We start from the raw sequence: 22,688 nt of genomic DNA on the forward strand, positions 1-22,688 counted from the left end.
AGTCCGTTCATTCATCCATCCACCTATCTATTCATCAATATATTATATGATTTTGTTCACGATTATATCTGGATATGAGCCATTACACATACGAATTTCGAAAGTTGACTGAAGCAAAAGCGTTTATGATAGTTTTACTTATGAAAGTTGAGGAGGCCCATTTATGATAGCTTCTGTGTTCTATGTTTTATATGAGTTTGTATGAATGTATATATGTATTTTATCAGTTTATAATATAAACAATTTGAGAACATTCTTTACAGTCATGCACTGTTCATTTTGAGACACATTGTGGTTTCCTTTTCTGTTCTGGTTTGTAGAAAGATGTTAATCATATTTAGATATCCCCCCGCGCCCTGAATCCACTAGTGTACTTGAACATCATTTTATCCTTTTATCCCTAATGAACCCCTACACAATTTGCACCAAACATTCGTCCCGTGTAGAAGAACCATATGTTTTAATTGTGCCCTTAAACTTTGAGGTCTCAACCTGCGTCCAATATTACATTATAACAGTTCGGTTAAAATGGAAAGACACGACAGTATTACCTTTAGCTGTTATATAAGTCATCTCCCTCTATGGCAAAAGGTATCAGCGACAAAAAAACTAGCAAAATGCCTTTATAGTTCAGCATGTCAATATCCTATTTGTTTCAAAGTCAAATTAAAAGAAAAGTATTAATGTTTTTAACATGAAAGTTATTGTTTTTGAATCAAATCAATGAAAATAAAGTTTTCCAGATATTATGAAGTTATTATATCATATAAGAAATGAGATACTTTACATCATCATCATCATCATCATCATCATCATCATCATCATCATCGTCGTCGTCGTCTTCGTCGTCATCATCATCATCATCATCATCATCATCATCATCATCATCATCATCATCATCATCATCATCATCATCATCAATGCTGCTGAATCATCATCATCAGCATCATCATCATCAGCAGCAGCAGCAGCAGCAGCAGCAGTAGCATCACCATCAACAGCATCATCAGCATCAGCATCAGCATTGTGGTCGTGATTTGACATATCTTATGCACAAAGCGACTCGAAACAATTTCAGTCAGTCCTATCCAACTGTGATTAAATACATGTTGGATGTCATTAACAAATACCGGATAAGAAAGATTTAAAAGCTTTCACGTAAAAAAACAAAGTTTTTTGTTTTCTACATTTAAATCCTATTTAGATGGTAGCAGCATTAAAGTAATTAAAAATGTCTTTGTTAGATTTAAGTCAAAGGTACGGCTCCGACACACTATTCTTTTCCTCTTCATTTGAATTAATTTGTATTTTGAACATTTATCTTTCTATGTCAGAAAACAGACGGTTCTTATAACCTTTTTTGTGGTGTGTTCTTCTTAATTATTCATATTTTGAATTCAAGTTCTGAATTCCCACACCGGATTTTTCGCTCTGACACATTGCTATAAAGTGTTGTCTGCTACGTTTTTTCGCTTAAGTTGTTGTGTGCTGCCACAAAAACACGGAAGTAAACCACCGAAGTAAATAGCGACAAGAAACAGGTATTCTGTTAAATATTTTTCTTCTTTTTGCCATTTATTTTTCTTCATGATATTTATGATCAATGAAACAACTTGTAAACGACAACATGATATGTGGTGGTTTAAATGTAAATGGGATCCTGAGTTTATTTATGTGTTTATTTCGTTATCTTTATTCTTCATATAATTTCGGACATTTTTGTTCGGATATTGTAAGTTTTATGTTATTTTAATATTTCCATTCACGTACGATTTATTGTTCATTGTTTGATTCAATTAAAACATGGTTAATTTAAACTAAACAATATCCCTGCAGGAAAACTTACTCTTAACATTCATTCGAAAACATGGTAATACTTAAATTTTACAAAATGTCTTTGATATAACAGGCTTTAACACAAGATTTGTAAATGATTGATGAACCAGTTATTTGCTGAGCATTATTGCTTTTTTTGGCAATTTAATTATACAGTACTCTTAAAATTTGCACAAATTAGAAACTCAATCTCAAGAAATTAATTAGGCCCATATTTTTTCGAGAAAGACCCCAATCTTCAACTTTTTTTGAGAAATAACAATTATTAAGTAAAATCTTCAATATCTAATACCCTAAAATAACCAATTTGTGAACCTTGAGGGACAAGAGTCCAAGCTTATACTTCTTATGCACCAGTCAATTGTAACCAGGGCTTCCCAAGGTCCAGGAGTATACTGGGGATAGCTGGGGAAATGGGCCATGTTTTACCTTCCAGGTGACCCCGCAATGCCGGGTGAATGCGGTGGTTTTGTGTTCACGCCAGATATAGCGGGAAATTGGCCTTATCTAGGGTCCCTGGGGTGCTGGGGCATTTGGCGGGGGTTTTACCAGCTGTTTGTCCCCACAGGGCGGAGATTTTGCCCTGGCTTGGCTGGACTGAAAGTTTTTTCAGTTTTTTAATAAGTTCATCTTAAGATCCTTTTAGATTTCGATCAAGATTAGTGCCGACATCCCATTTTTTAAATGTGTATACTGTATATATGACATCTGTATTTATGTCTTAATCATGTGCTAATTCACTATTTTTGTAAAGTACAATTTCTTTAATACTTAAAATATGTTATATAGATATATGCTTGTTATAATATATATGTAGTCGGTCAATAGCTATTCATTGCTAATGTTTTTTTATGCCCCCGAAGGTGGGCATATTAAAATCGCACCGTCCGTCCGTCCGGCTCTGTAACTTTCTCTTGTATGGACAGATTTTAAAATAACTTGCCACATGTGTTCCACATACCAAGACGACGTGTGGCGTGCAAGACTCATGTCCCTACCTCAAAGGTCAAGGTCACATTTAGTGTTTATTCACAATGGAGTGCTGCATATAAGGACATAGAGTATAGGTTGTCGTGTCCGGGCTGTAACTTTCTCTTGTATGGACAGATTTTAAAATAACTTGCCACATGTGTTCCACATACCAAGACGACGTGTCGCGTGCAAGACCCGTGTCCCTACCTCAAAGGTCAAGGTCACACTTAGTGTTTATTCACAATGGAGTGCTGCATATAAGGACATAGAGTATAGGTTGTCGTGTCCGGGCTGTAACTTTCTCTTGTATGGACAGATTTTAAAATAACTTGCCACATGTGTTCCACATACCAAGACGACGTGTCGCGTGCAAGACCCGTGTCCCTACCTCAAAGGTCAAGGTCACACTTAGTGTTTATTTACAATGGAGTGCTGCATATAAGGACATAGAGTATAGGTTGTCGTGTCCGGGCTGTAACTTTCCCTTGTATGGACAGATTTTAAAATAACTTGCCACATGTGTTCCACATACCAAGACGACGTGTCGCGTGCAAGACCCGTGTCCCTACCTCAAAGGTCAAGGTCACACTTAGTGTTTATTCACAATGGAGTGCTGCATATAAGAACATAGAGTATAGGTTGTCGTGTCCGGGCTGTAACTTTCTCTTGTATGGACAGATTTTAAAATCACTTGCTACATGTAGCATACGAAGACGACGTGTCGTGTGCAAGACCCATGTCCCTACCTCTAAGGTGAAAGATACACTAAGTGTTTATTCACAAGGGAATTCTGAATACAAGGACATAACAGTGTAGGTTGTCAAGTATGGGTGGTATTTTTTTATGTTCAGAGGCAATTTAAAATAACTTGCCATATGTATTTGACACGTAAAGGCATGATCAACTTTTCATGTACTGACCTTGTTCGTAGGTCAATGTCATAATCGGGGGCATTCGTCACATACTGTGACAGCTCTTGTCTGTTATAAATATCATACCGACTGAAAATAAAATTTGATTTGATTAATGATTTGATTTGAAAGTCCACACTTTTCCTGGACCTGAGGGCCGTGGTTACAATTGACTGGTGCATTAGGGAAGAACCCTGAAAAAGAAAATACCAGGTTACTCAAAATTTAATAAATTTCATGTATTCATTTCACAGGAAATTGACTTATTGCTTACCCTGATATGATATTAATCAATCAATATCTGACAAAAATTGACAATGATCAACTAAAATTGATTTACAAATGGTGACTTTCTAGTCATGGCCCTTGTATGATGCGGCCTGCCTGAGTCATACAAGCAGATATTTTGCTATCCGCCATGAACTCTGACAATCTGCACATTTCACCAGCAGTGTGATGCACTGTTTGTCATTAATTTATTATGATAAACTAAGAAAAACAAACGCTTAAAATGACAAAATGTCAGGGTTCCTGATAACACTCACCATTGTCATCATTTCATTTGCGACCAAATTGTGAAAGTGGCGACAATTTTTCAAATTAAGTGATTTTATGGCAACAAAAGTTTTCAGAATATTTTCTTAAAAATGTTTGTTTCTCATTACTGAGAGAAAGTTAAGACCATGAAGGAAATACAGAAATATTCATGTTTACACTTAATGTTGCTCTTTTAATGCAATTTTTAGTATTTGTTTGAAACAAAATTGACTTTAGTAGAATAATTTCATGCTCTTAATGTACTAATAATTTAATGTAAGCATACATAGTATATAGTATATATATAGTTAGTCTAATAATTGGAAATACATGTATATCATAAAAATATCAAGTACTTGAAATCAATTTGAGTGCATAATATACGATTTTTCGAAATTTGCCTCGCTCATGTGCATAAAATGTAAATGCTTTTAATTTAGTTTCCTAATACTTATAGGGAAAAAGACAACTGGCTTAACAATAAAAATAATCACATATTTGAAATTTAGATTAAAGATAATACAGAATTTTCATCTACTTGAATGATGCAAATCAAATTATAAAACATATATATATATATATACATCGACTAATTGCTATCTACGTCGTGTCAATTCTCTACCCTTAACAGTATATTTTTTCAGGATTGTTGTAAATGAAGAAAATAATCACCAAAATGGAACATTAAATGGCCAGAACAGAGGCATTTTCTTTCTACTGTAGTATGCTTTCATGATAATACAGGCATATTGAATGGGATTATATTTTTTGTGACATAACTCTGAATTCTACAATTAGTCATGAACAACATCTTGTAATAAACATTTTTTTTAGCAAAATTTCTCTTTTGAAAGGCATCATTCAACTAGAGCCAAAAGGCAACACTAAAGTATAGCCCTAAATCTGGCAAGGCTGCTTTGATCTCTTTTTTTTTTCTTTTACACCACCATTGCAATCTGAACATACTTCACAATTTTATAAGCTCAATTACATTTACAATATTGAAATATACACCACTCGGCACTTGATAAAAGAAGAAACCCCATAAATTTCATGGTATTCTAAAATGCTGTCACTATATAAACATGCCAGGGGCGGCTCGAGGATTTCACAATAGAGGGCGTACACTTAATGGGCCCACTGTGGGCTCAAGCGCCCAATTTCCCTGGATTCTCCAGAATAGACTGTCTTAAATGGTGCATTTTGGTGTACTTTATGTATAATTTCTCTAACATATAAACATGAAATGTTCGCTGCTTGTAGTTGATAATTTGAGCCCCCAAAATATCCCAAGGAATCCTTGAAGAATATAAAAAAATTTACACACGAAATCATGGGTCAAATTAAACCTTCAAGGTCACTTTCCGAGGTAGCCCTTTCTATAACCTTTTTCTGTAGATTGCCAAAGTTGGTGTTTGTTGACACTTTATCAGAATCTATCTATGGAAAAATAATGGATGGAAATTTTAAAAACCCCTTGATTTTTGTGATATCCACAACATTGAAGATGCATACAATATCAATAGTAAATGCAACTTATTGGACTGTTTTCCTATCTTTATGATGTTCATGTAAGCTCTTGTTGCTATTTTACAAACATGACATCTTTTAATTAATGTGTTGCTTATGCACCAGTCAATTGTACCACTCCCCCCCCCCCCCCCCAGGTCCAGAGAATAGCGGGGACATTGACTTTCGGTCCAGCCAATCCCAGGTAAAATCCCTGCCCTGCGGGCACAAACTGCTGGTAAAATCCCCACCAAATGACCCCACACCCTGGGGACATCCTAGATAAGGCCCATTCCCTGCTATTTTCGACACTTCGATACACCTGGAAGGTAAAGAACGACCCATTCCCCCCGCTATCCCCGGTATACCCCCGGGCCTTGGGAGAGGGGGGGGGGGGCATTGTTACAATCGACTAGTGCATTAGGAACTGTAATAGTTAGAGAATTGAGTCACATTTTGGAAGTTCATTAGTTCATTAAAGACCAAAACAATAAGCATTCAATTTAACTTTATTTAATGTGTAAACAATATTATATTATCCTATTTCTATTTTGACCTGTAGAAAAAAGACTCACAATGATAAGTATGTGAACTTGTAAATGAAATCTTACAGATAGCATATCAGTACATTTGTGAATGTATAAAGGTCAGAGTTTTGTTTTCTAACTTTAATAATATTTGCTCAAAGTATTATTTACCTGAAATTGTATAGATATATATGATATTGGCATGACTTTTTTGAGTACAAAACACAATAAAAGCCAATCAATAGTATTATACTTATAATTCTACTAACATTTTAATACATCATTCACACACACTTGATCAGAGATAAGCTCACTGTGTCTATCCTGAAACTAAACTATTCACATTATGATCATGTATGCAAATTGTATTGTTTGAAGGATGCTTTAAATAAGTGTGTAGTAGACTGTAAATGATAGATCTATATACGCTTTTGTTTTCAGTTGGACACATCAGCAAGGCTGTTTGAACCATACTGATAGTGTTATCGAAATATTATATGACTTAATTCTATTTTTGTTTTGGATTTAATAGTGTAAAAGGTACACGTATTGTTCTTAACCATTGCACTGAATGTTTTATGTCATACTAGATGTATGCTATACTACCGGGAAAAGAAACTGAGCATAATACTAAATTTGTCGTAAATAATATCAAGTGGTTTCTTTAACTCGGTTGTTTTGATACGGAGTGGTACTTTCTGAGAGCATGTATCCATTTTCAGAAGTAATTCATTTTCATTTAAAAAAACAATATAAAATTAATATGTGCTGGGGTTATTTAAGACCCGGCATATTTTAACATGCAATGTTTTTTTTATTCCGCTGGTATACTACTGATATTTGGCCTAAGGTCACGAGAGCACACGTTCTTGTTTGATTGCATTTGTTTTTGTATGTACATGCATTCCTCTAACGATTTATCTACATTTGATTGCGATTGTTTCATAGATGTTGTTCCCAAGTGAATCCACATGCATCTGCAATCTGTGTCTGTGGTCTTAATCGCACTTTCTTGTAGAATTATATTTTAAATGCTTCAATAAATTTGAAGCAATATGGTGTCAAGGATTTAAAAAAAAATACATGTGTATTACGTTTGGAAGTTTTCTTAGTAATATTGTGTAATCTTTTAGAATTGCTATTTTATTTGACTCGTCAATATTGTATAGTTAGCTATATAACAATCATTGTAGAATATAATAGATTGTTTGTTATATTTCAGGGGATGAAGGAAAAAACAACCACGGTTTCTGTTGTTGAAATCATATATAAGAATGCAGGACTCATTCAGGTGTATCGACACCGCAATGTATTCCCTCTATGATTTAAACATTGAATGTTTTTTAGTCATGTTATTCCACAGTGAGTTGCATGTACATGTACGAGGTACATTAAACCATTCAAATTTTAGTATAAAAATTATGGACATGAATGAAATAATTTTATGTTTTCAGGCGGTGCATGGCTGCCGTTAAAATGTAACACTTCAGCAGTCAATACAAGACACAGCGCCATCTCCATTCGGACACTAAGCAACTTGCACTGAATTCGGAAGCCTCGCCATTATGAAACAAAGTTTGACATGGACTATAAAAGAAGCTCAAACATATACAAGCTTGGTTTGAACTCACTGTGAAGAACACTTATCGGGAGTCTTTAAACTTAAACATCATTTCAAAAGTTGACAGCATATCAACTGAAAGATGAAGGAAAAGTCTAGGATGCAAAATGGTGGGCCAGTTGTTGGCATCCCGATTGATGTTGCATATGGCTCACTATCTTTCTTCACCACTGTTGTACACAACATCTTCCTGCTCTACCACGTTGACATGTTTGTCTCCGTGTACAAGATCGACAAAGCCTCGTTCTGGCTCGGGGAAATGATCTTCCTTATCTGGAACTCGCTCAATGATCCAGTGTTTGGCTGGATAAGTGATAAGCGCTACCTTTCATCCGCAGGAAACAATCACCAAAGTGTTCAGAGTATAGTCTTAAGAAGGCTTGATGCCTTGCTTTGGACTGGACCAATGTTTGCTGTCTCATTTTTAGCCTTCTGGGTGCAGTGGGCGGCCCCAGGTCTGCAATTTGTAATATGTTTATGCCTGTACGATGGCTTTTTGACGATGATTGATCTCCACCATTCTGCCTTACTGGCGGACCTTGCAATATCAGCTAAAGCTCGGACAAAGTTGAACTCAAGATCATCGTTCTTTAGTATTTTAGGGTCAGGATCTGTTTTCCTTTCATATGCGGTTTGGAATAAGGATAACTTGCGGACGTTCAGGATTTTTTGTCTAGTCTTGTCGCTTATTTGTCTTGTTGGATTTGGGTTGATGACAAAAGTGCTCAAAAATATATTTATACAGAACTCTGATAAGATGGTGCTTAAAGAATCATCACATGAAAGGTAAGCCATTTTATGGCATGTATTATGTTTAAATGCTTCAGTCAAACGAGTATATAATCTACATGTCATCCATTTAAAAGGTTTATCCATTTTAAATAGAGTGAATATTCTTCAGTTCAAAGATCTATGTAAAAAGGACAGCGGTTGTATTCTTTAATTGCTCAACTTAAAAAAATCTGATCAGAGAGTGTAACTTTTTCGTGTTTAATCCGGGTTTTTTTATGTTAATGCAGTTGTTTAAACGAAACGCTTTTCAACTTTCTTGTTTTAGGTTTGAACCAGTCAAGAGCGAGGGTCGCAAGCTGGCTTCATTTGTACGGGAAATTTCATCGCAGTCCAATTTTTTATGGTTTGCTGCAATGAATATTATACAGGTAGGTGTAGTTGTCCTAGAAAGGGGTTTAGCTTAAGAGATATTGGAGGGTATGCTGCACTTAAGCATTTCTCTGCCCTCATGGAGACCAACATACGCCAAAACATGCTTCCTGCCTTCTGATTATTGGCATTCTCGTACAGTGGAGCCATGGTTATGTGCGTTAGATTTATCATTATCAGATGTCTGATAATGAAATTGATAGTTGAATGCTTTAAACGATCTCCTATGGAATTATGAAAAGCTTATTATATGATACTAAAAACATACAAATTGTATGTATATATGACAGTTGAAACACCAAACAACTTCCATTATAAAACATATTTCTAACATTGTTTGTTTATGCATTTATATTGCATTTTACCAGTATAATTGTATCTCTTTAGATCCTATAAGACATTATTTTGCGCAAAAATGTATGCTATATTTTGACGTTATCAACGTTGACGTCATTTGATGTTGACGTCATTTCCTGTTTATTATATACATACAACCTGATGAAGGCCGAATGGCCGAAACGTTGTTTCATAAATAAATAATTTGTGTTGAAGTTGGACTTCTTTAATTATCACCATAACATTGTTTGTCAAATATATAATATTTAAGTTCTTCAAAACTCAATACAGTGTGCCGTTTTCATTCTAGCACCCCGCCCTCTATTAAATCTGGCTAAAACACCAAGCACATTTATAAATGTAGGAAAATACGATGGATATACTTTTATTAAGTTGTCCAGAATATCAGAACAAATTATATATTTTAGAAATTATTTCCGCCTTGATTCTCTTGTTTAAATCATTTAAATATATGCACATTACATTTCTATTCATCTACTATATCATTTAGTAGATGAATAGAAATGTAATGTGCATATATTTAAATGACTTAAACAAGAGAATCAAGGCGGAAATAATTTCTAAAATATATAATTTGTTCTGATATTCTGGACAACTTGATAAAAGTATTAGTACCTCTAAATATAGAGAAAAGTAAACTCAATTCAGATATAATATCAAAATACATAGAATGCACTTTCGAGTTCAGAATTTCTTCTATCCTCCTAAAAAACCATAGCGAGATCGATTTATTTGTTCAAATGTTCCACTTTTAAAATATATAACTTGCACAATTTCAATTAAATGTCAAAATACATGTGACGCACATTCTATCCAAAAATATTTCCACCCACCTTTCCATAACAAAATTTGTTTCTAGTATTCCACTTTTAAACAGTATAATTTGCTCTGACATACGACTTCAAATAAAAAGTTATTGGTATAGAAAATGTCTTGCATGTTATGAATTTGAAGATTAATTTCATCTGGTTTAAAAATGTCAATTTTATGAAGATTTGAGAAAACAATATTTAAAAACTATTATTATACTTGTCCAACTAAACCTTAATTTATTGCATTACATAAATCAGAAAATGTTTAAGGAAACACGATTTTCTGTTAAATATTACTTCTGGGTTACAAATTAGGTGAACCCTTTGTTATTTCAAAATAAAATAAACGTGGCAAAAACTGACCAATGGAGCTATTAGTTTCGAAATACATGTAGATAGTATATTTCAGGGATGATAAAATTCCGGATTAATCCGGAATTCCGGATTTAAGGCCTCACGGATCGATTTTGAGATTAATGTAAATCCGTTGAGTTTTTTTCTAGGGGGGAGGGGTACAGGGAGCGAATCGAGCTCAGTTCGAACAATATGGGTACGAAAGGTGAGTTTTCCGGAAGTGTAAAGCCGGAAATTAACGAACCTATTTACGTCTTGGCAATCGAGCTATATGATTGGTTAAGATAGCATCCGGTGATTACGGAAATTACCGATGGGACTAGAAGACAGTATCCGGATGGTCGTATCCGGATATGACAGACGACGAATAAACGGGTATTGGAAAATTGGAAAAAAAACGACCACCACCAACTTCGAAACATAGATTCGTCGATTTAAAGGGTATATTTGCCATTTATTTTTAAGAGAAATTCCCGAAACGTTTCTTTTTAAGTTTATAGAAAGTGATCAAACTAATAATGAATTTTGCGCATGTAGCATTATTTCGGACATCCCGATTCGGATTGTGTCATAATAATCGATTTTTATTTTACAAATTTTATTTGGCTGATTGAAGTTTACGCTGTAAACCGTTTCTTTATTATTCTCATAATGTTTGAAGCATTGTTCTCAATAAGAAGTGGCTGTTGACCACAATGGGAGGTTCAAATGAAAATTGGTTTGGTTCAAATTAAAAAAAATATATATATATATATATTTTGTAGTAGTAATACATATTACGTAGAGGCAGTCATTTTATTTTCTATTTGAGACAGTTCAACAAAACTTCTTGAGGACCCAGTTTGAGTGAGATTTAAATTATATAGTTGTAATTTGTATTTCCATGTATGTTGATGGTTACAAAAGTCAGGGATGAACAGATACCTCAGCCAGTGCATCCAGTTGTTCCTGTCAATGACTGACACTTCAATCCAGAGGCCATGATACTTGGATTTATGACTGAACATGCTCCCTGGCACCACAGTAGTGTGTCTTACTTAAGACACTTGCCAACGATACAAAAGCTCTCAGCGAATTAAAACTTCAAAGGTGTACAGCATCATACAAGATGACTTGGCTAGCCATTTCAATGATGAACATGTGGAGGAGTTAATGGATCTCGGTTTTGTTTCAACTAAGACAAGTCAACAAACACAATGAGAAAACTGTTTCAGCTATTTTTCTGCTATAGAGAAAGAAATAGTGTTGAGACATTTGGCCTCCTTAAAAATGACAAGGGCTGATTCTGAATCAATTTTCATTGAAATTGAAAGCCAGTTTGAGAGACTTGAACTGCCGTGGGACAATCTAGTTTGTGTGCTACTGGACACGTTTAACACCATGAGGGGAAAGAATCTGGCTTAGGGACCAGAATATGTCAAAGTCCACCATGTCCACAACAGCTACGCTGTCAAAGCATTTAAGTCCCGTTTGGATATTACTTGGAATAATATATATAATAATTAATAACATTATATTCTCATCAAATGTGCAGAAAATGGAATAAATACTCTTTATATGATACATAAAAATTGAATAATTAACACTTACAATAAACATTTGCAAGCATGATAATCGATATGTTGTTCATTATTATAAATCAAACATCCCAAAGTGTAGACTGTTCATACACAGCCATTTGATCATAGCCAGTTGAGTTTTATGGGAAGTGGACAACTGAACCAAAATGTCAGGTACATATCTAATGCCTGTGACTTCAGGTAGAAAAAAGTAAATTTAACTTTGTTTAAAGACAAAGGTGTTAAACTTCACTGCTAAGATTCCTGATAATTGTTCTGATTGTGGATGTCTCGTGTTGAACATAATTATATCTACCAAACCGAAAGGTGTACTCCTTGAACACTATTCTAAGGCAAAAAAGGGTATTAGAATCCCTGAAATATGGGAAGCTTCGGGGGGCTTCGCCCCCCCTTGTCCCCCCACCAGGGCTTTGCCCTGAACCCATCGGGGGCCTTAAGCGGCCCCCTGAACCCCACGCAGACATTTTCAGGATTGGCAACTTGGCTCTGTTATCATCCCTGTATATTTACTCGGATATACTAATCGAAAAAGCGATCGTACAATAATTCCGTTGATGAGATTTTCCTGAACGATTTTTCGTGTATTACGGTTGAGGGCAAATTTCACCAATTCGGAAGTGCCTACTCATTGTTACATGTACATGCCTTTTTGTGTTTAATTAACATTACACACATGACACTGTATAAAAGCATGGTTGTATCATCTCTTCCATCTGAGACCATTCTCTACCTCCATATTTATAGGCTTTAAAGCAGAATGGTTTGTGATTTCCAAAACAGGTCAAACATGCTGGATGTCCTTGATCTTCTTTTTATTGTTTACATTTTTACCACATTGTTTGTCCTCGTACACCGGATATTGTCATTTTTTACCGAATACACAGTGGTTACGTTCAACAACAAGTGCTATTTTGCATGCATATTGGTCAACTGACTATAGAATACATAGGAAAATTTATTTATTGGCGTCAGATCTTAATGCTGGTAATTAAGAATTATTTTCATCTTCCTACCCATTAACGGGATTGGCTTATTTGTTTCAGGTGTTCCACTGCCATTTCAACAGCAACTTTTTCCCTTTGTTCCTGGAGAATTTACTCGGAGATGCAATAAGCCCCGGACTCGGATCTGTTCTTATAGGTTTGTTAAAAAATTGTTGAACACCAAGTTGTTTACATGAGACCTTTGAAAATGATATTAGAATGTATGGTCATTCGATTTGAAAAAGACAACTGTTTTCGTTCCTATGACCAGTATAGAATCCACTTTTGGTTTAATGTTTTTAGCTCGACTTTTCGTCGGCGTCGGCGTCCGCTTAAAGTTTTAGGGCAAGTTGGGATTTTCACTTATAAGTCCAATACCCTTCATTCAATTGACTTAATACTTCACACAGTTGTTCAGGGCCATCACATGATGAGGTTAGATAACTCCATATTATTCTTTACACATATTATGGCTCATGATTGACTATGGAAATTAGGTTAAACTTTTAGGGCAGGTTGGGATATTTATTAATAACTTCTATACCCTTTGTTCAATTGACTTAATACTTCACACAGTTGTTCAGGACCATCACACAATTAGGTTACATAACCCCATATTATCCTTAATACAAGTTATGGCCCCTGATTGACTTAGGTTAAAGTTTTAGGGCAGGTTAAAGTTTTAGGGCAAGTTGGGATTGTCACTTAAAACTCCAATACCATTCATTCAATTGACTTAATACTTAATTAACAACACACAGTTGTTCAGAGCCATCACATAATGAGGTGAGATAACTCCATATTATTTTTTATGCAAATTATGGCCCCTGATTGACTATGGAACTTAGGTTAAAGTTTAAGGGCAGGTTGGGATATTTATTAATTACTTCTATACCCTTCATTCGTTCAGGACTGTTACCCAATGAGGTTACATAACTCCATATCCTTAATACAAGTTATGGCCCCTGATTGAATTAGGTTAAAGTTTTAGGCAAGTAAAAGTTAAGGGCTAGTTGGGATTTTAATAAAAAAAACTTCTATACTGTTCATTCAATGCACGTAATAAAATTCAAAATTATTTACGACCATCTTACAACAAGAAACATAACTCCATTTTACCCTAAATACAAATTATGGCCCTTGATTTCTTTTGAAAGGCATATTTTTATATTCTTAACCACATTTTCATAATGGGAAATTTGAATGATTTGCGTCATTGTTCGGGCGGACTGGTGGGAGGGCAGCATCAAAGTCACCTTATGTATCGAATGATTTTAGTTAGGTTTGACATAAAGAGACTAAACTTGGTAATATTACATCGTTATTGTATTCACTTCTAAGTCAAAGCGGCGTAGTCGAGCGCGCTGTCTTACGACGGCTCTTGTTAATATATCTTGTCTTTAATATCATGACCTTATCTGAATCAGAAATTTTATACTGGTATAAAATGAGATATAGAGCACATGTTTTTTCAGTGTTGTGTAACATTCAATAACATCTTTTCTTTCATTATTTAAACTGATAAATGGGTTTGTATTTCTCTTAGATTGATGCCAATGGCTTATGAAATGTTATTTGATGAATTATTATGAACCGTACTAATATTTTTACTCCGGTCACTCCCCCGAAACATTTCTCGCGTAACAGCGTTCGTTTGAGCTTATTAATACAATAACTCCTTCTAAAATACATACATGTAAGTCTAAACATATTCCCATGAAACTCTGTTTACATATTACACGTGTGAATGCGCACATGGCAATACCAATAAAAAAATTAACATGAATCGCAGTATGCCCCTTAATAACTAAATTGAACATATGGACCTTAATTGGCTTTAGTTACGTGGCGCGCTTGTTTTCATTTCGCCCCAGTATATCATTGTCTAAACCTCAGGTTGATGCAACTATCTCTTCATAATGTGTGTTTTTTTGTGCTCGCAGGTATCTCCTTTGTTGCCCCACACATCAACAATCTATACTTCTTGTCGCTATGTCGGCGGTGGGGTGTGTACTCCGTCATACGACTGCTGTTTGTCGTCAAGCTCGCTATCTCCCTTGTCATGTTCCTGGCTGGACCCAATCATGTATGGCTGTTGTGTGTGTTCATTGCCAGGTATGAAAGATTTTTATACCTATTGGTCAGTAATGAGTTTTTCAGAATAAGCGAGTAAGTAATCTACACTGTATGTCAGGTGAAATATTACTTTTTCTAGCACACCGGATAGGCATTTCCGGTGAATTTAGCCGTGCTGGAAAACTCCATCTGGCATCCCCCCATGCCAGATGAGTCACGCGCTGTGACGTAATAATTTCAATTTCTTTTATAATACACTTTATGTAATCATTATTATGAGATTTCAATTGATGAGTTCGATTAACATTAACATTACAAAAATATTCCTTAAAAACAAAACAAAATAACCCTTAAAAGACGTGATATCGAAGGAACTTATTGACGTATGCGGTGAATACAAATTACTGTGCGTCATGACGTCAGTAAACATCATCGCACGCGCTTTTTGGTGAAATGTACAAAAAAACGCGCTTTCTTATGTATTTTCTTCACCAAAAATGTAATTAAAGGTATGCTAGAAAAAATATCTATCCGACACTCGTCAAGCCTCGTTACCTGGCAACGCAGGTGCCCTCGGGTCGGATTTTTCTATCCGGAACGGGAACACATGACAGATATTATTAATACCTACTAGTGAATCAAATATTAAGTTTGTCAGATTAAGCGAGTATTTGATAAAAAAAAAACCTGACTGGACACCAACAAGAATGCAATCATGGTTGGCGTTCATTATACAGCATAAGTTTATTTTGTGGTCATACATCATTTACTTCATTCACTCTATTGGTCAGTTATTAATATCAAGTACTTCGATTAGCTTTATCGTTCTAATTAGATTCAATAAAGACCAATACTGAATTTCACGATATACAAGATCTTAAACAATGTTTAAATATTTTTAAAAAGTTTGATAAAGTTATCAGAATCATGCTTGAAGTAGTGCCTCCTTTAATATATGCCATGCGTCCCATGTTTTGTCAGTTTTAATAAAAGTGTATAGAAACAAAATACAAATGTGTGTAAACTTTCAATGTCTTCAACTTTGTGTTGCTGTTTTAGTGTTCTTAAAACGGTAAGTATTAATTTGATGTACGATTGAAGGATTGTTATGGGTATGATATAATACACTATATGTAAACTTACTATCCCCCATAAATAATTGTCTAAGGACTACTGTTATCACCTTTCCTGTTACATCAGATTGTATTTGTTTTCTCTGTTTTAACTTACAGTAACCGAGTGTTCACAGAAGGTACCTGTAAGCTGTTGAACCTAGTAATCAGCGACCTTGTGGACGAAGATTTCGTGCTTCACCACCGGCACCAGCCCGTCTCCGCCCTCATGTTCGGCACCGCTGCCCTGCTGTCTAAGCCGGGCCAGACCCTTGCGCCGCTGGTCGGCACATGGCTTCTGGCAAAACAGACAGGTAGTTTGAGAGTTTGCATTTTAAATGCGGTTAAGTCAGGTTTTAAAAACTGACAGAGTGCTACAAAAAGGGACAAGGTGAAAAGAATTAAAAGTGAGCATTGTATTTGGCATTGAAGAACTTTATATTATAAATTAGACAATATTAGAAATAATTTAAATTAAGTAGTTTTAGATTTCTACTGCTAGATATATATTAAAGTGACACTCTTATTCAAAATCAATGAATACACATGTATAACAAACATAAACTTTGAGTGATAAACATTCAACGACTTACTTAATTACGCATTTCTAGAAAATACTTATTACTGATAACAAGATTGTAACTGTGCATTTAATAGCAGAAAACCCAAAAATTATTATACGATTAGTGAATGCCAAAAGATTTACTGTGATCTACTATCGTCTCATAAGAAGAAATACTGTGTTTTCTGCACATTTCTTTCAAATTACACTCGTAATCCTTCATAAGAACCATTGTTTATTAATTGTGGTATATCTTATTTGGGAGTAATAGTGCATCTTTAATCATATATTTTTTATCATAATAAAAATAAGCTTTGGAAAACAAAACAAAGGAAGTAATTTGATCACCAAAGGCATTCCATTCAATGCAAAGTGCAATTCCTGGTCTCCAAGAGGTCACAGGGTTGCTACCAAAAAAGGTCATGGTGCAGCACCCTCGTATAACTCATAAGCCAGAACCCAACGTTGTATATTGTGACTCAATGTAATGTTGAGGACTATCGAAAACCGTTAGTTAGATTTATGTGGGTTATTCACTATAGCATTACTCAATACAGTCAATGCTCATCAAGTTTTACAGTTTTCTCCCTTTGAAAGACTTTTTACATTGTATGATGAATTGAAATCACATATGTCAATACATGTTTCAATGTCATTTCAGGGCATGATATATTTGAATCTGGTCGTGCGGCAGGGTCCATCAAGATACAAGGTGGACTCGACTCTGCTCAGCAGGAAGAGTATAAACAGGTATGGACATACTTTTATTTGATTGACATGACTTCAGTGCCATCTTGGGTGTGGTGTTTGTTTGAAAGGAAATCTGAGCATCTGTACCGTATTTAAAAAGCAAGTTAGATTGAACTTAAATTATGATAAGCGTTTTTGATTGTCCTGTATATTAAGCTGACCAATAGGCAGAATGGAATCACTGAGGCATGTCTTAAAACAAGGATAAGATCAGTATTCAATACGGCCCCAGTTTTTTTTATTTTATGTTGTCTTTGATTGAAAGGCCATCTGAACATATGAATTTAAAATTCCATTCAAAGGTCTGTTGTTTTTATTTTTATTTCCCTATTGCAAACCTGAATAATTTGATGATATATACTGGTACCATAAGGAGACATGATGATTAATCGATCACATGACATCGTTTCAGGGCTGCTTTCATCTTCTAGTCTATATACCTGTGGTCTGTGCAATTACTCAGCTGCTCGTGTGGACCCAGTTCTCTCTACGTGGCAAACGGCTCCGTATAGTGAAGGCTGCAAGGGAGGGGGCACTGTATAGCCATGTGTGATATACTTAAATAGTCATCAGATGAAAATGATTTGGTTAAAATTATATTAGAATGCAGGTGTCAGAAGTTTTCAGCAAATTAAGCATTTTCATTAATCTTGTTTATAATAATTATTAAAAATGTTCCAGTTTTCAGCAAATTTAGCATTGCATTACACATCAATGTACTTCGTAGTTATGCATGTGATAAGCACGGGTTTTTAAGTTCAGGAAAAATCCTCAGATCAGAATTGCAATATTTCACTTCAGACTATTGTACAGCTGTTAAGATTTTTTTTCTCAGAAATGAACGTTAAAAGTTATAATTTTTATATAAATGACTTCGGAGAAACTTCAGCTTGAAGGGGTCTAAGCCCATTAATCCTGCTTTGGACATGAAACCCTCATACTCAAACACGTCCCCAGCTATTTTTCGACAATTATCAGCTGTTAGAACCCGTTTTTAGTACATTGTAACTCGATGATCCTTTCACCACAACGGGTACAGTAAAATGTGCAAACTTGCCGTCTTGAATGCACTTTTGGAAGTTTGCATTTAAGCTTATGTTTTTTTTATTCATTTGGTTTCTTCTTGGAAACTACAGTGCTGTTTCAAAGTGTTCTTGTTATTTTTTTGTTATTTTAAAATATGCCAGGAAGATTGGTGCTATTTTTCCTGCATTTATCAAGAGCTGAATGAAGTCATCAGTAATGTATATCTTGTAAGGTAATGAGTTGTTTATTTGCCAAAGTTGATTTTACAAATTCAACCAAATATTTTTATACAATTGTATCAAAGTTGTATGTATAATGTATGTGTCAAATCAGATATAGGAGTTACTTCTCTGTGATCGCAAATATTATTGATTTTGAATATATCACAACTGAAATGCTTTTATCACCCAATTCTGTTTTATTCATTTTAATAAGGTGCAGTTAAATTTTATAGTGAATAGATACATATAGAATATTTATTTTTGAGCCAATTATTTGCTATTGAATTGGTCAGTTTAAATTTTTCTCTTCAAAATGTTGTTTTACTTATATGTGTATAAAATTGTGATTTTTTAATCATTTCCCCAGTTTGTTTCAATATTTGTAAGTTATAATGATAATCATATATATGACATTTATTACACGCTTGTAAATGGTATTTGAACACTGTTTATATCGTCAATACTAGCTTGGTTGTCATATATAGTAACATATTGTCGGGTATTGTCGTCCAGTAGTCAATAGCGGATATAGAAGGGCGGACCCTGCATGCTCCCCTTCTTCCATTGTCCAAGTTCAATTCATGATGTTTAAATTATTTCAAAAGAGTTAAAATCAAATTGAATTTGGACTAGAAAAATAAAAATAAACTTAATTAATAGCATAAAAAATATTTTCTATCATGATGTGACTGTAATGCTCCCTTGGTATAAACAATATCTATTTCATTAAGCATTTTAAATTTCTAGAGATAAAACGTTCGAGCATAACCAAATGATTTACTGTTGCAATAATACGTAAAATAGACACAAGTATATGTGCATAAAACCAAATATAATCACTACTGTATTCAGATCGAAGCTTTGAACGCCCCATTAAAACGGGATTTCTGGGTCCGCCCTCATGTCCGTTGTTGTTCACCGTGTCATACATACTTGTCCCTCTGAATACTCTTTGAATGCTCATGTAATGTTCTGCTCAAGTACAGCAAGACCATCAGAATTGCTTTCTGTGATTCTTCAGTATATCTTTTTTAACTTTCAAATTAAGTGCCTTTTGTACTTAAAATGACATTATCTTGCTCTGACATGTTGGGCTTGTCTTTCATAATGTGTGAAAGCTTTAAATAAAGAAATGATCACATGTGTACATAAATAAATTATGAATTATAATTCTGGTTGGGGTTTTGTTTCGAAGTATATTCTGACCTGCAGTATCCAAAATAAATGCCTACTTTTCATTAAAATCAAAATGCTCTGAAGATCTACTGTCAGATTTTGTAAAAACTGACTGGATGACCGTAAGGGAATGTTATGGGTTGTTTGAAAAAAGTAAATTCTAAAATTCACGTGTCTGAATACATTTTTTTAAATATTTACGTTATTTGACATTTTAAATGTCATATGTCAAAGTCGTACCAGTCTTGTCTAGAAATGTTCGTTCATTGCTCCGGAGCAAAGCTGATATTTCGCGACATACCGCTTGAAAAATAGTTATAGGGATTATTGATATTTTGTGACATTTATACCATTGACATGACAGCAATTTTTAAAGGCATTTTTGGTCTGAACTGCTTGGAGTGTTTTCACTCGTTAAACTCGATTGTTGAATGCTTTGAATAAATAAACTGATATTATTTTTATTGTGAATACATTTGTCAACTCTTTCTGATAGGTATATGTGATATGTTATTATGTGAAATTACAAATATTTTTTGTATATTGTTATGTTCATATCAATAGCCCACCGCTGACGTAATCTATTCATACAAAATGAAAACCAAAGGTGATATCTTTGATTTTTTAAACCAAAAAAAATGTTAAAACATTTCAAAACCATTTCGTTGCTACAAATATTTATTGTATTAGAATTTTATTTTTATCATTGTTTTCATCCCAAAAGATATTGTTACCACACATCATTGCCGTTGTATATGTAACTTTTAAATTGGTATTATTCATACGTTCATCGGGGTGTGTCACACTTAACATCGTAAATTCAATAAGTTTACAATATAAACATGAACTACAGTTTGAAATATGAACTTGAAATGTAATCAATGTTGTTGCTACAATTATTTTTTTCAATGCATCATCCTTGAACAAGTCTGGCAAGCTTGTGCTGGTCCTGAAACCTCCCCAGGCCTTACGATTTAGACGTGTCATGAAATATTGTGGCCAATCAACATTTCAGAAATCTGTTGTTGTTTTTTTCAGGTGAACAAGTGAACATCAAATGTTTCGTATTATATAATTTTTAGAAATATTAACTAAAATGACCCGTCATCGATGTTTGTACAAGACAGTGGCTCTATTTCTTTAAATAAATAAATTGTTCAAACTTAAGTTGAGTTCGAAGTGTTGTTGTCCTGGTCTTAACATAAAACTTATATACAGAACAGAACAAAACATATGATTGCACGTGAACCTTACAGTTGTTTGGGTTACATTTACATGATTTACAAATATATTAACAATTAAACACTTTAGTGTCATTTCTTATTTATTTATTTTTGTTTCAGACTTTTGCCATCAATGCATTAATTAATTCAGTCATACAATTGAACACATCTATATTGTTAAAAAAACGGCCGAACTTTTTTGATTTTTTAAAGCGTTAGTAACTCTTTTGGCCATAAAACATAAAATTTTGACAATAAAATTAAAACTGCGAAATAATCTTTAATCAGCTATCTAATGGCACAGGTTTCAAGAGATTTACTCAGTGTCGCTCATTTTAAGACAAGAATTAAGATGTTGTCACGGTCAATCTGTGAGAGTGCAAGTTTAAGGACAAATTATAATAAACGCACAAAGGTTGTTGATTTTGATAACGATTTAGTAAAATTGTTGACAAATTTATGAAAAATATGTTATCTCCGTCTGTTATGTCAGTGATATTGATTAATTATTGAAACGGCTAGTTAAACCATAAATGACAATTTTCAAATCAATACTATTTAACTCCGTATTTTAGAAATACAAATCGATATCACATCGGATTTCGTAAACATATTTAAAGGTTTAAAAATAGTATGACACCTGTCAATTACCGAACACAGAGACATATCGCATATTTTACAAAACTTCCGATCAATATAGCCCATTCAAACTACAATTAAGATTTATTTTGATTACACAATATAACAACATGGAAGCCTTATGTCCGAAAAAGCGTCCAAATAACATCAAATTCGACATACTGCATATTGTTTTTCAAAAACTGTGCTGGTGATAAGCTATGAACCCATAATACAATGGAGTCGACAGGGACAATTCCAGCCGCCGACATACTGAGATCAGGTTTAAAGGAAATATGGTTTATGCCTTATAGAACCACAAGACAGTGTTATATTTGTATTTACAATGTGTTTTTGTTTGATTTATGATACCCCCATTCGATTATTATTGACTGAAGCCAATGTTAGCTGTTGCGATTCATAGTCCTTTTTGTAATAAAGGTTGTTGATGTTGTTGCTGCTGTTATTTTTGTTATTTATTTTAAGCAATTCATTTTGGCCAAATGCTTACTTGTCAAAGGGAATTGTTTCTATGGTTTATCGTTGTGTCACTTCACAGACGAGACAGAAGTAAACTATAAATCTTGCCATGTCCCAAAATGTAGACACACATCTACTCCAAAATGGCAGACTGGTTAACCACATACTGCTCCGTCTGTTACTTTCAGTTTTGGCAGGGTGTGATCATATTTTGCGAAAGGTGCAGCATTGTATACTTTGTTGATGTTTTGACCGCTCACATTTTGATAATTTGACTCATTGTT

General features: G+C 34.3%; 1 protein-coding gene across 2 annotated transcripts; it reads left to right on the forward strand.

Annotated features, from left to right (window-relative positions):
• The first annotated feature begins 1,495 nt into the window (after window positions 1–1,495).
• LOC128211424 (transmembrane protein 180-like) lies at window positions 1,496–22,380 on the forward strand. Of its 2 annotated transcripts, none has more exons than XM_052916196.1 (8): window positions 1,496–1,541; window positions 7,747–8,699; window positions 8,971–9,073; window positions 13,221–13,317; window positions 15,104–15,275; window positions 16,469–16,662; window positions 17,572–17,660; window positions 18,073–22,380. In XM_052916196.1, the coding sequence occupies exons 2-8, from the start codon at window positions 7,996–7,998 to the stop codon at window positions 18,211–18,213; spliced, it is 1,500 nt and encodes a 499-aa protein (XP_052772156.1). In that variant the 5' UTR covers window positions 1,496–1,541; window positions 7,747–7,995; the 3' UTR covers window positions 18,214–22,380. The 2 variants fall into 2 exon arrangements, with proteins under 2 accessions (XP_052772156.1, XP_052772157.1); XM_052916197.1 differs by lacking the exon at window positions 1,496–1,541 and adding an exon at window positions 6,726–6,832.
• Window positions 22,381–22,688: the final 308 nt, after the last annotated feature.

This window comes from Mya arenaria, chromosome 12 (assembly GCF_026914265.1).
Source record: "Mya arenaria isolate MELC-2E11 chromosome 12, ASM2691426v1".
NCBI lineage: Eukaryota > Metazoa > Mollusca > Bivalvia > Myida > Myidae > Mya > Mya arenaria.

Coding starts and splice junctions, on each gene's coding strand:
- LOC128211424 (XM_052916196.1), top strand. CDS start 7,996: ATGAAGGAAAAGTCTAGGATGCAAAATGGTGGGCCAGTTGTTGGCATC. Junction 15,276..16,468: donor TTGTGTGTGTTCATTGCCAG/GTATGAAAGATT, acceptor TTTAACTTACAG/TAACCGAGTGTTCACAGAAG. Junction 16,663..17,571: donor GCTTCTGGCAAAACAGACAG/GTAGTTTGAGAG, acceptor ATGTCATTTCAG/GGCATGATATATTTGAATCT.